The sequence below is a fragment of the Myodes glareolus genome, chromosome 19, assembly GCF_982192425.1.
Source record: "Myodes glareolus chromosome 19, mMyoGla1.1, whole genome shotgun sequence".
NCBI lineage: Eukaryota > Metazoa > Chordata > Mammalia > Rodentia > Cricetidae > Myodes > Myodes glareolus.
Window position 1 is genome coordinate 10,196,358 of NC_142044.1, and position 12,946 is coordinate 10,209,303.

Sequence of the window (12,946 nt, forward strand, 5' to 3'; positions counted from 1 at the left end):
ACAAGTCACAAAAAAAGATGTAGCGGTTGGATTCTGGGGTGATGACATCTAACTCGGCTTATTTCAAGTGTGCTCTGGGTCTTGTACATGCTGAGGTTTTGTCTGCGGCAACAGCATGGGAAACACAGTTCCAGCACCCAGGATCTCAGGGAGGGGGCGGAGCTCACAGCCAAGCAGCTAGGCTACACGCTGAGTGCAGCACATATCCACACAGAGAACAAGCATGGCGCACACAGCAGAGGAAGAAACTCTTAGAGCGAGGGAAAGAAGGCAATGGGTTCTACAGTAGGGGCAGACGCTACTTGAGATGGTCCTGGAACGTGAGGCAGAGTGGTAATAAGGGAGGGACACCCGGGGGTGGGGCGAGGAGGGGCTGAGTTCAAGTGACAGGAAGAGTGCAAACTAAAACATGGAAGAAGGGAAGCAGAACGGGTATGCAAGTCATCCAGTCTCCTGTTTGAATGGAATATAGTAATTAGACGAAAAGAATTGTAGTCAAATTGGGGCTGTTGTAGCAAGGCACAAAGACTGAGAAAGCTATGCTTCAGATAGAGGGGCACAGTCCATACTGAAGGCAATCTGTGAATGGGGTGGCAAATGAATCAAGTGACGCCTTATGCAGACAGGGGACAGAATGATCTGGAGGGGAGGCTGGACAGAAACCAGGTTAGCTGTGACAGAACACGAGCATGGCAAGACAGGGGAAAGGGACGGCTGTGGGGCCTCTTCATGTATAGCTTGTAAGTTCACAAAATTAACTTCATAGTGCAGAAATCATTTAAAATATGAGGCGAACAAAAGAATTTAACAGGAAGAGCTAAACATTAAAATACTTATAATATTTTTACTATATACTTGTCTTATATTTACTAATACTTGTCTTATAGTTCACCCTTGACTGTAGTGAAGCCTACAAAAACAATCAAGCAAACCAAAAAAGCAGTTAAAAAGAGATATGCATAAACCTCCTCAATCAAAGGGTGGAAAACCCAACAAAATGGTGGAGATCATTTCAGTCGGTAAACAGGAAAATTATCTGGCATTCAACCTGACAAACTGCTTTAAAACACCGAATGATCCAATCCAAATGGCCGAGATATTCCAACATCAGTGCTGGATTTATCCCTGTGTACTCTTCGATGAACGCATACTCCAATAAGGATTAAAAAAAAAAAAAAAGATGGGCAAATCTGATGGAGGAGGGTTATCTGTCTATTGTGTTATTTTCATTGGTCAATAAAGAGACTGCCTTGGCCCCTTGATAGGACAGAAAATTAGGTAGGCGGAGTAAACAGAACAGAATGCTGGGAAGAGGGCTATGAGCCAGAAGCCATGGAGCCAGCCACCAGGTCAGACATGCTGAATCTTTTCCGGTAAGCCACCACCTCGTGGTGCTACAGATTATTAGAAATGGGTTAATATCAAGATATGAGAGTTAGTCAGTAACTAACTCTCTAGAGATAATGGGCCAGGCAGTGCTTAAATGAATACAATTGTGTGTTGTTATTTCTGGGGCTAAGCTAGCCGTGCAGGAGCCGGGTGAGGCGAAAAGCAGGCATGCCCGCAACTCCTTACTACATATGGCGCCAACGTGTGGACAACTGTATCCACATAAAGCCTGAGACAGCTTGGCAAGTAATTCTAGAACAAAATGACAGCATTGTGTGTGGTTTCTTGGTAGCAACAATTTCTCGGGTCTGCTCTGCTTGCTAGAGACAAGCAAGCACTCTCATCTAAGAGAGGCTTCCTGACTCAGCTTTAGCTGCAAAAGCCTGCAGCTCATTAAGAGGTCCTGCCACAAAACACTTAAATGGTGTTGATCAAAAGCTTAACACATGCATTTTGGTTTTCAGCCGTAGCAGGAAAAAAGCTGCGCTGTTTGAAAATGCTGGCTTTCTGGGCCGTCCTGCCAGGGCAAACTCTGACTCTTTCAGGCAGGCAGTCCGACTGACTGTGGTCTGTGAGCAGAATGCTGCAAGCTTGCTTGCTGGCAAGGACCTTGAAACGCCATAGAGTTGTGGCAGTGAACACAGCTCTGGCTGGTATCTCAGCCACGGGGCTTGAATGCTAAGGAATGGGCTAATTCCAGCCATAAAAGCCACAGTTTTAGTCCTCTCCTTAAAGACTCATGTAGTCAAAAAAGAGAGAGAGATACAGTAAAGAGAGATTCAAAGATGAAGAAAACCTCTAAATAGTTTACAGTATGTTAAAAATATATGCAGGCTAAAGGTTAAAGTCATTAAAAATAAAAAAGAAAGAAAGGGAGATATAGGGTGTGGTGGTACACACCTTTAATCCCAATGCCTGCGAGGCAGAGGCATATTGACCTCTGTGACTTCAAGGGGTAGAGGTAGATTGACCTCTGTGACCTCAAGGTGTGGTAGTACACGCCTTTAATCCCAATGCCTGGGAGGCAGAGACAGAGCTCTGTGAGTTCAAGGTGTGGTAGCATACACCTTTAATCCCAGCACTGGGGAGGCAGAGACAGGAGGATCTCTACGAGTTCAAAGACAGCCTGGTCTACAGTGTTATTCCAGGACAAAGATATACAAAGATCCTGTCTCAAAAAGTAAAAGTAAAAATAAAAGAAATAGAGGTTAAAATAAAGCCACATAAAGATGGAAAATGCACAGAGAATCTTCATACTGTATGCTATTATGCTCTCTTTAAATTGTTTGATTGCTGAGGAAGGAGCAACAACTGTTAAAAGACTGTTTATAAATGCTGCTGAACTAACCCAAGATAGGTATTTTGAAAATACCTTGGCTTCAAAATTGAAGTCAAAAGGTATGCTACTTTGGAGAAGAGATCCTGCTTTTGTTTCCACAGAAAATGAGAGGCTCTGGATTTATTCAGAGTTAAGAAAAATCCAGTTTGAACAAGGGAGGCCACCTGAGAAATCTCCGACAGGAATAAATGGCCCAGATGTCTGAGTTCTACATCGATAACGGATTCAAGACTGTCGCCTGAGATGATCGAGACTCACAGGATGCTCCAGACAGGACTTGATTATAACCCTAAATTTTCTTTAGGTCCCCATAAGATTATCAGCGCCCCCAACCAGCAGGAAGAAGCCTGAAATACTACGCCCACATTCCCAACAAATGGACTATGGGTATTTTCCTTTGTTAAAAAAAAAAAAAAAAGAGGGAAATGGTGTGGGAGAATTGTCTGTATTCTGTCAATCATGTATTTTAATAAAACGCTGATTGGCCAGGCAGGAAGTATAGGTGGGTCAACCAGACAGGAAGTAGAGGCGGGGCAATGAGAATAGGATAAGGCTAGGGAGGAAGAAACTCCCTCGGCACTCCTGCGCAGACCACCGAAGAGGCAACATGTAAGCTGTCACACTGAGAAAGGTACTGAGCCCATGTGGCTAACATAGATAAGGATAATGGGGTAATATATGTTATAAGAGTTAACAAGAAGCCTGACCTAATGAGCCAATCAGTTTATAACCTTATGGAGTCTTGTGTGTGATTTTCTGTGTTGCTTGCCGGCTGTTGGGGTACTGGGAGGGACAGAAACCCCAACAAGCCAGCCCTCATACTACACAAATCCTGACATCTGTACAGAGTATGGGAACAAACATAGCTGGAGAAATCCAAGTTCTTGGGGTGGTTGCTTTAATCATGACCTCTGCTTAAGGAACTTAAAGTATTTGGCCGCCATCGGAGAACTTCCAGATCAGCACTTCTCAACCTGTGGGTCATGACCCCTTTTGGGGTTGAATGATCCTTTTGTGGGGGTTGCATATCAGATATCCTGCATATCAGATATTTATATTACAATTCATAACAGTAGCAAAATTGCAGTTGTGAAGTAACAACGAAATAATTTTGTGGTTGGGGGTCACCACTGCATGAGGAACTGTATTAAAGGGTCACAGCGTTAGGAAGGGTGAGAACCACTGTTGCAGATTATAGGAAGGGCTCAAAAGAATGTAGGGATGAGGCAGGTGGAGTGACTCCTCTTTCCCACCCTGTGACACCTGTCCAAGGTATGATGTCATCGTGCTAAAGATGACACTGTCTCTGGGTGAGGGTGGGGGATGCCAGGTACAATGAATGATGGAAAATAATATTGCTAGGTACTGTGTGTTCCCAGCCTCCTCGGTCAGCAACTGGACCCGTGCTGCTTGCTTTCCACTTTCTTCCTTCAGGGTAACCAAGAGGACTTGGTTCTGGGGCACAAGCACCCAGGATACTGTGTAACACTTAGACTTTCCTTCTGAAACTGTGGTTCAGGTTAGCATTTTATTAAACCAAAATGAGTGGCAAATCTTTATAGTGTACAAGAGTGTTCTCCCACAGCACGCCACGAAGTCAGTTAAGACCATCTTGCAATCTAGAAGCACAAAAATACCCCTGGTCTCCAACACATCTATTCAAAAGCATCCCCTAAAGACCTACCAAGTCTGTGCAAAGGGGAACACAAAGGCAGAAAAAAAAAACAGCTCCAGGGTTTTGAAAATGCTGCTTTGAGTTCTATCATATTTCAAGGATATGTGTCCAAGGTAGTAAAATTATCTAAGTGTTAGGAAAGGAAAAAAAAGCATATCTTGGTATAGTCATGACTCCTGTTGTGAGATAGAGAATAGAATCGGGGGGGGGGGGGAGGCAAGCCTTCGTGATGGCAGTTCTTCAGGTGGAATCAGGTCATTGTTTCCATGCTGTGCCATTCAGACCCGTGCTATAAATGCTCTTTTCTAGACACACAGCATGTGCAATGCTGATCAAGGTAGAAGGGGAACAGCAAAATCTAACATAAAACAGAAGACAGTGAAGTGATTAAGAGGAAGGGAAAGAACAAAACCCATCAAAGTGATTGACAGACTGCAAGATAGAGAAAGAGGGTGGGTACTGGGTAAGGGGAAAAAGGAGAAGATTGTTCCTGTTCTAATGACATCCGCATCACAATAAAGAGCAATCTGAAACCACTGAATACACAGCGACCATAAGAACAGCATGATATTTCAGTGGGCAGCACTAGTGTGTGGATGGAGCTGGGCTCAGTTCTGTTGAATGGTGGTTGAGACTGACGACGAGAATGCTAAACTGCAGAACCCTTGCCAAACTTCAAGGCACAGACAAAACCCCTCGCCAGTCTGCTGCTTTGGGATTTGCAGCATGGAGATGGTGGTACCATCTGTGGATCCCAAACCATCCCTCTCTATGAACTCTCTTCTATGTCTGTGGCTGGAATCCCTCCCTTCTACGACTCCTCAGTGGGGAGAGGATTGGATGTCTTGCTGCAAGCTGGTGTCAGGTTCAAGCAATGCCTCCGTCACTCAAGAACAGTCAGGGCTGCCCCCAGTCTTGGGTAGAAATCAGATCTTCCTAGAAGAGACCTGTGGAGATGCTTATCTCAGTGGCTGAGGTGAGCACAAGAAACCGAACTCAGGAATATCCAGTTTCCATGAACAATGTCCCCACGGCATCAGCAAAGGGAAAAGGGAACACTCCTCTTTCCTGAATGGCCACAAGCTCCCACTGTTACAAAAGGGCTCAGCATACAGAACAGTTAACCAGGACTGCACAACGCTCCCAGGGGTCAACTAATGATATGACAGCAGCCCAAGGACCTAACACACAAACTGTGATGACCCGCCCACAGTATGGGCATGCATGATAACAAGAAAAAAACGAGGGCATCTCCCCACCCCCACAATTTATAGATCAGTAGAATAAAACTACAAGTTGCTTTTTTAGCAGGGATGATAGTAAAGATTTAATGATTGTCTTGGAACATTAGAAAAGAGACTGATTCTTATAGATCCTCTGAGCCATGCACATGTAAAATTACACTCAGCCCGATGTAGGTGGAGTGTGTGGACCTACCTTGCTTCCAGGTACACAACTCCTAGAGTTTTTGCCCCACCCCATTTCCTATTCAAGGGACATGGTGGTATAGTCCTTTTTACACATGCTGCATCCTTTCCAGGGCAAACAGATGGAAGGAAGAGAATATGCCAGAAAGGAAAGTAGAAGTGAAAATGGCATTAAAATAAAAATAAAGTTGCAAAGTGTAATCTAGGTCAACTCCTCGTGTGCTTTCAAATAAGCACCAGCAGGCTCTGTGCAGACGGCACCGATTTCTCTTTTTTATTTTTGCTTGAATGTCACACAGGATTAGTGCAAAAGGAAAAAAATCCCAGCATGGGGGCCTCTTTTTACACAGATTAATCAGTGGTTTCCCTTCTCTTTCTCTTCCATCATTCCCTGACCTTTCAACTTAATGCAATTACTCTTTCTTCAAAATTATTTTATCCAGTAAACCCTAAACAGAAATCTTTCCAGGAAGTGGGGTTAAAAAAACTCAAGCCTAGGTTTCAGTTGTCACATTTGAAATTCATGTCACAAATATGGCCTACAGTTTTGCTATGGTCTAGCTTCATTCACCATGCCTACACACTATAATAGCCTAAATAGTCACTGTCAGCAGCAACACAATTAATTGGAATGCATTCTGTTACGCATGTGTGGCTATCCAAGGGAACGGAAAGCAACACATTTGAAGTGAACAGAAAGTTTAAATATTTCACTTTGGGAGAGTTACACTCTTGTACACTGAGCCTCACAACTACCTTCAAATGCCAAGTGTATGTAAGTTCTTAGTACTGAACATATAATTTAATAGGCTGAAACAATCGAAGAATTGTTCAAGTTGTTATCCAAAACCTCCCTCGACTCCTGTGCAGTGGCCCAGAGGCAATGACCCCGCTGAGAGTAGTCACCCTGTAATACCACCTGAGAGCTACCCTAGGCCACGTGTCATCAAAGTTTCAAAAGACCCTTAGCTGATTGGCACTGTTTTCCTCTGTGCGTTTTAGGTGAAGTACATAGATATTTTGGGGTCAAATTTAATACAACACACAGACACACACATACCCCTCATTTTCAAAGATAAGAAAGAATCAGGAGTGGTTCGACGAGGCAGAAGAGATGTGGAGTCCCACTCTGCTGATAAAGTGAAAACTTTGGGGACAGCGTCACAGGCAGGGCTTCCAGGTGACCAAGATCATGCTTCCTGCAAACTTTATCATAGAAAGAGCTGCTCATTGCTCCATCAGCTGATGGACACTGTTTTCATAGAGCAAGAAACTGATGACCCGAAGCTTGGCTCGTGTGACAAGCTGGGAATATAACAGTCACTGGTGCATTCCTGCTCTCAGAGGGTGGGACCGTCTGCCATTTGAGCACCCACCTCTGCATGGCTGTTGAAAAAGATACTGGGCATAGTACGTCTTGGCTTGAATGGCCATAAATTATGGGAAACCAAAGAACTTTGACAGGATAGCACTATGCTCTGCGCTCATTCTTTTGTTTTGTTTTGTTTTGTTTTTTTGACAAAATGTCAGCATTCTATATTTTATGGCCCATTTTTGCTCTTCATTTGGAGCCGCTAGATGCTTCATGTCTATTGAAGACATTCTAAAAATCTTAATTTTACATTTTACGATCTATTTAGCTAGAGTCAGAATAACCATATGTATAGCCATCCTTATGTTTCTACTAATTAATTTTAAAGCCACAGGCATTAATCATTTGCTCAGCAGATGAGAGCCACTTTAAAAGGACTCCCATGTTTGACAACAGCAGGAACCCAACCCTTATGCTCCTGGAATGTGCAGTGAAGAGGAAGTGTTCCATCAACTTTGACCACACAAATAAGAAAATCTTCCACACCCCAACCCGCAGACATGAAGAGTTTCAGAGTTTCTACCGGATGCCATGGAAGAATGTAAATTAAAATAGGTCAGATTGCCGTGCCCTGAATACTTTCCACAGTCAAGCGGCAGACATGGGCATCTCTTTCACCAATCACAGAAGCAGACTCTCTCTAGACAATAAATGCATCGCATCTCAGCCTGCACAGAGGCCCACTGCAAACCGTGTGAGCTGCCAATTAGCGTTAATTGTTGCCATGCATGTCTATTCCCCTAGCTCAGACACGGGTTACACCACACTTGCCATTTATAAATGCGCATGCGAAGCTCAGATTGAAGAAAACAGGCCGAAATATAACCATTCAGAGTCATTCAAAACTTATTTCTGCCATTAGTTCGCGTACAGAAACTCATAAAAGACTGATGTATTTCAAGCAACATATGTAGGCATTAAAGAAAAAAAATAACAACTTTAGTTATCGACCATGCATTCAAAATATCTAATGGCCATTTGTTTTCACGATGTATTTCCACCCTGTTATAACTTCACACACACACACACACACGCGCACATACACACACACACACACACACACAGAGAGAGAGAGAGAGAGAGAGAGAGAGAGAGAGAGAGAGAGCATAAGTACTGTGATCCAATATAATCATTTACTTACTGTGACTAACACTACTTACTAAGAAAGTAAGCTCCATAGACTTTCATGGCAAACACTGCAAACGGCCTCCCACCACAGGCTGGGGAATGTCTTTTGCAAAAATAGAGTGTGTGCAGCTCATTTCTCAGTAGAGTACAGTCTCAGAGTCGGGTATCCATGGAGATGGAGCCTCCTGCATGTGCAGGGCAAGGAAGTTACTCTGCTGGGCACCATAGCAACAGGAGGCAGAGGGAGAGCTGGCCTATCGGGGAAGAGCGCTGGGCCTTTTCCCTGGTGACTGCAGCATTTCAAAGGAAAGCATTGCCCTCGTGAATGGACACAAAGCATTTGCAGAAATACCAAACTGTCAAATGGAGGCAAAAGCTTACACAACAGCCATAGCTAATCCTTCGACAATACCAGAACAAAGCACATCGCCATTTTACACATTTTGACTATAATGCCCCAACGAGTAAGCAAGAAATGACACTAAAAACACCCACTGAGCTCTAAATTCAATGGCAAACATGTGACATTTTAGGGGAAAGCTTGGGCACTTCATGAATTAGAGCTATTTAAGTATGCAGGTCACTTCACCACGCTGCCAGACAGAGAAGAGCTGGGGAGTTCTATTGTTCTGAGAAGGAGAGAAAGGAACCCAGGGCTGTCCAGCACAACTGTAGGAATCCCCTTCCCAAACAACAGCTTTCTTGAAGTAGACCCTTCCACCTGAGCACCCCCTCCAATCAGAATGATTCGTACGGACAAGACAATGCCGACATCAGAGCCCCAGTAGAAGGAGGGTGGTGTTCAAATGCCTGGAAGTCATGCCATCCGTAAGCTTCTCCCAGTTTTGGATTACAATAAAACTGACCATCTACTGAGCAGTTTGTCAGGTAAAGGCTTTCTCCTGTAATACAGCATCCTGTCCAATGCTGACAATGATGATTCCAAAGACAGAGGCTGTGCCCATTTCCTTCCTAGTGCCATGCGGGGCTTGGGTACTATGTGTGCTCTCTGGTACGTGACTTGCGTCATTTATGACCCCCATGGCACCGAGAGAAAGCTAAGTATTAATTATTTTCCCATACAACTGAGAAGAATAGAAGATGTTTCTTGATATTGTAGTCTTCCTTCTGCTAGTCTTCCTCCCCCTGCTCAAGGGTGACCTAGATCATCCGACTTTAATGTCTAAATATAAGCTCAGTTCCTCCTCCCACAATTACCTCTCACAGAAGAAGGGATCACTTTCTACTGAGCCTTCTGCAAACCTCTTATTGCAGGGCTCTCATAATTACCGACTATGAACAGAAAGGGCCATTTAGAAACCACACACCAGTCTGAAATGGCCCAAGTCTAAGCTGATTCTGGCTCCATTCAGAGTTCATCTGATGGGGATTCTTCAAATTAGAATCTTAGATACTAAATATTAAAAACTTATTTTCTTTTTTTATTTTTGAGGTTATAATATAATCACATTCATTTCTTCTTTTCCTTGTCCAAACCCTTCCATATACCCCATTTGCTTTATCAAGTTCATGGCCTCTTTTTTTTTTGTTAGTTGTTGTTACATGTATGTGCATATGAGTGTGTGTGTGTGTGTGTGTGTGTGTGTGTGTGTGTGTATTCCTAAATGTAACCTACTTGTGTGTATGTTCTTGGAGAAAGGCATTTAGTTTAGATAAACAGTTTGTGTGCTCTTCCCTGGGAATGACTCTCTCTCCCATTCTCCTCGGCGTTCCTCAGTTGCCTGCAATTCTTTGTGAGGGTTGAGACTTGCGGTCTTTCCCCTATTATTGTCATTCTTGTTCAGCTCATACTTAGGCAAAGAAAATAAATAAATAAAAATAAAAACCCAACAATTTATTTTCTAGTTATTCTTAAGGGATGAAATGCTCCACCTTTGAAGAATCACTAGGATAGCAATGCAGTAGTCAGTGATTGGTTGTAGAGCTTATGTAACCCTGCACCTCATGCTATGTGATCTCAGGCACTGAATAGCTCAGTGGGGAAAGGCATTCAGATACCTACAGGGTAACAGAAAAGCCAGCTGTCTTTCTGTTATTCATGGACCACTGTGACTGCTTGTCACATGGATTTACCATGTCCATCGTTGTGCTTCCTTCTTCTATGATAACAGGTGTGTGACTAAGTTGTACTGGGATATAATTAGAAATGACATGTGGTGCTTCTTTACTCTGGCCTTAACATGACCAGGTGCCTGCAAGCTCACTTTGCCCTTTCCTTCTGCCTGGAACATTGCAGACAACATGGCCACTCGAGAAGAAGATAATTGTCACAGCAGCCCAAGTGCTGATCAGCCTGGATCACCCAAATACCTGCATGCTTTTCTGTAAGACACAAAGAACTATCATTCTAGATTTACTTTATATATTTAGGGTTAATAAAAACCTATAGCCTCACAATAAATGTAGGCTTATAAACGTAACCAACGAGCATTCAAAATTGCTTTACCTTAAAGAAATTAAGTTGAAGTAAGAACGATTTGATCTGAAAAACTTAGATGAATTAAAAAGTGGCTCCAGAGATGAAAGACACTGAGTAAAACTTCTATATAAAATACAAACAGTTGTGCATGGTCGGACACACTGGCAATCCTAGCACCTGTGAGGTAGAGGCAGGCAGATCTCTGTGAGGTCAAGACTAGTGAGTCTACACACAAAGTGTCTGGGTCAGCCAAGGATAAATGAGACCCTGATTTAAAAATTATATAATTATATATAATATGTTAGATATAAATCAATAATACATTATCAATGCTTCTAATTAAAACAATAAATTCAAAGTTACTTGTTATTTAAGACTTCATATATCCGAATGTCACTGGAGATGGCAAATAAAGCAAATGTTGTCAAGAAAACGGGAGCCTCGTGCCAAATCACAGATGCTATACTTGTTCATCCCAATCCTGTGCTCCGCCATCCGAACTGCATATCCTGTTCAGTTTCACTCATGGACAACTGAGACTCGATGAGTGACAGGAGGCGTCTCAAACACACAAATCAAACCCCAGCTCCTCTCTTCAAGCTTGGAAATGGCCTCCCGTTATTCTGATAACACAGACTGCCTCTGCTACTCTCTTCCTTTCCGTCACCCGGTCAGCTCCCTGTGCCACTCCTAAATTGGAAGGAGCAGACCTAGTTCTTCAGCTCAAGACATCCCTCCGTCTCTCCTGGTCCCACGTCCTTGCTTTATGCTTAACCCCACATTCCCACATTTAAGGCTGATGACGGGAAATCCACACTCAGTTTTCCCCTGCTCTATTCACGGATGATCACACTTTCAGTACACTGAAAATACTTCTTCCATAGGTACTGGATGAATGAATAAATGAATGAATGTAGAACCAGAACCAAACCTTGGATTAGCAGAAACTTCTTAATCACAGGATGAGCAAAGGGTCCCCTCCCTTTTAACTTTGATGCAGGATGATCACCTTAATGCAATGCTACAAATATTCTGTCAAGTGCATTGTAGCCATGTCTCAGAAACTAACCTTTGGTTGGGGCCTTGTGGCTTATTTACTGACACCCAATGCTAGTTTGCAGATCCACGTCATATGGCAGAAGAATTTTACTACTTGAATTACCCAAGGAAACAGACTAGGCTGTTGAGTACACATAGTTTTGCAAGCCACTGTACAAACCCAGCCAGATGTTATACTACAAATGCACTCATGAAGAAGGCAATAGACTTGTGTCATGGGTGCCCTATACATGTCTACATGTGACCTGTGGTGTCTAGTCTTGGTTGATAACTTAACTACATCTATATTTAACTAAAAAGCAAATAGCTGGGCACACTTGTGAGGGATGTTTCTTGGGTTCTTTGAGGTGGGGGACACCTATACTACATCCAGATAAAAGTTTCGGTCAGATCCACCACATGGTGGCAGGTGATACTAAAGGACTCTGAAGAAGGAAGGAAGCCTTGGCTTCTTGTGTGCCTGCCTTCACTCTCACTGGCAAGTTCATTCATCCCAAGCCTTTCCTTCACTGGTACTAGAAGCTACTTCCTTAGGAGTCCAACATAGACGGAAGATTGGCAACTCTCTAGGACTTCCCTGGGACTCCAGCACCTGACTAGGACTGCTGAGATATTCAGGCTTGTGAACAAAGAACTACTGGATCTTTGACCTTTCTCTCAGGAGAAAGCCATTGTGGGGCTAGCAAGCCACTCTAATAAATCCCCTTAATGTACATATGTGTATATAAATTAGTTAGTTAATTCTATCAGAGCGTTCCTTTTGAGAACCCTGACTAATACATGGCCCTCCTCTCTTGTTCCCTCAGGCTGTGAGACTTGATTCCAATCAATTACAGCCAGCAGGCAAGTACAGGATCTCCTCAGGAATGCCCACTCCTTTGCAGGTAATCTTCAATGAGTGTTTCTCTCACATGGAGGAAATACAAAACCCAATGTAAAGCATACATCTGCATGATTCATAGCTCTTAGGTTGTAACTTTTTGCATAAAAAAGACATTTCCGGGTGTATGTCTGTCATGCTGAGAACCAATGAATATGCTCAAAGGCAGGTGGAGTCTTGTACCTATGAGAGACCTGGGTGGCTTCTTCCACACATTAGAGTAACTAGTGAGCATCT

At 43.3% G+C, this 12,946-nt stretch overlaps 1 protein-coding gene across 6 annotated transcripts in view; it reads right to left on the minus strand.

Annotated features, from left to right (window-relative positions):
* Sybu (syntabulin) overlaps positions 1-12,946 on the minus strand; it is a 104,045-nt gene that overhangs the window by 23,388 nt on the left and 67,711 nt on the right. The window contains exon 1 of one of the 6 annotated variants that reach the window (XM_048457286.3): positions 8,363-8,500. The exons of the other annotated variants lie outside the window; for them this stretch is intronic. Within the exon in view, the coding sequence (XP_048313243.3) occupies positions 8,363-8,390 (28 nt within the window). The 5' untranslated portion in view covers positions 8,391-8,500. Of the gene's footprint in view, positions 1-8,362; positions 8,501-12,946 lie in introns of those variants that run through there. 6 annotated transcript variants of the gene reach the window in all.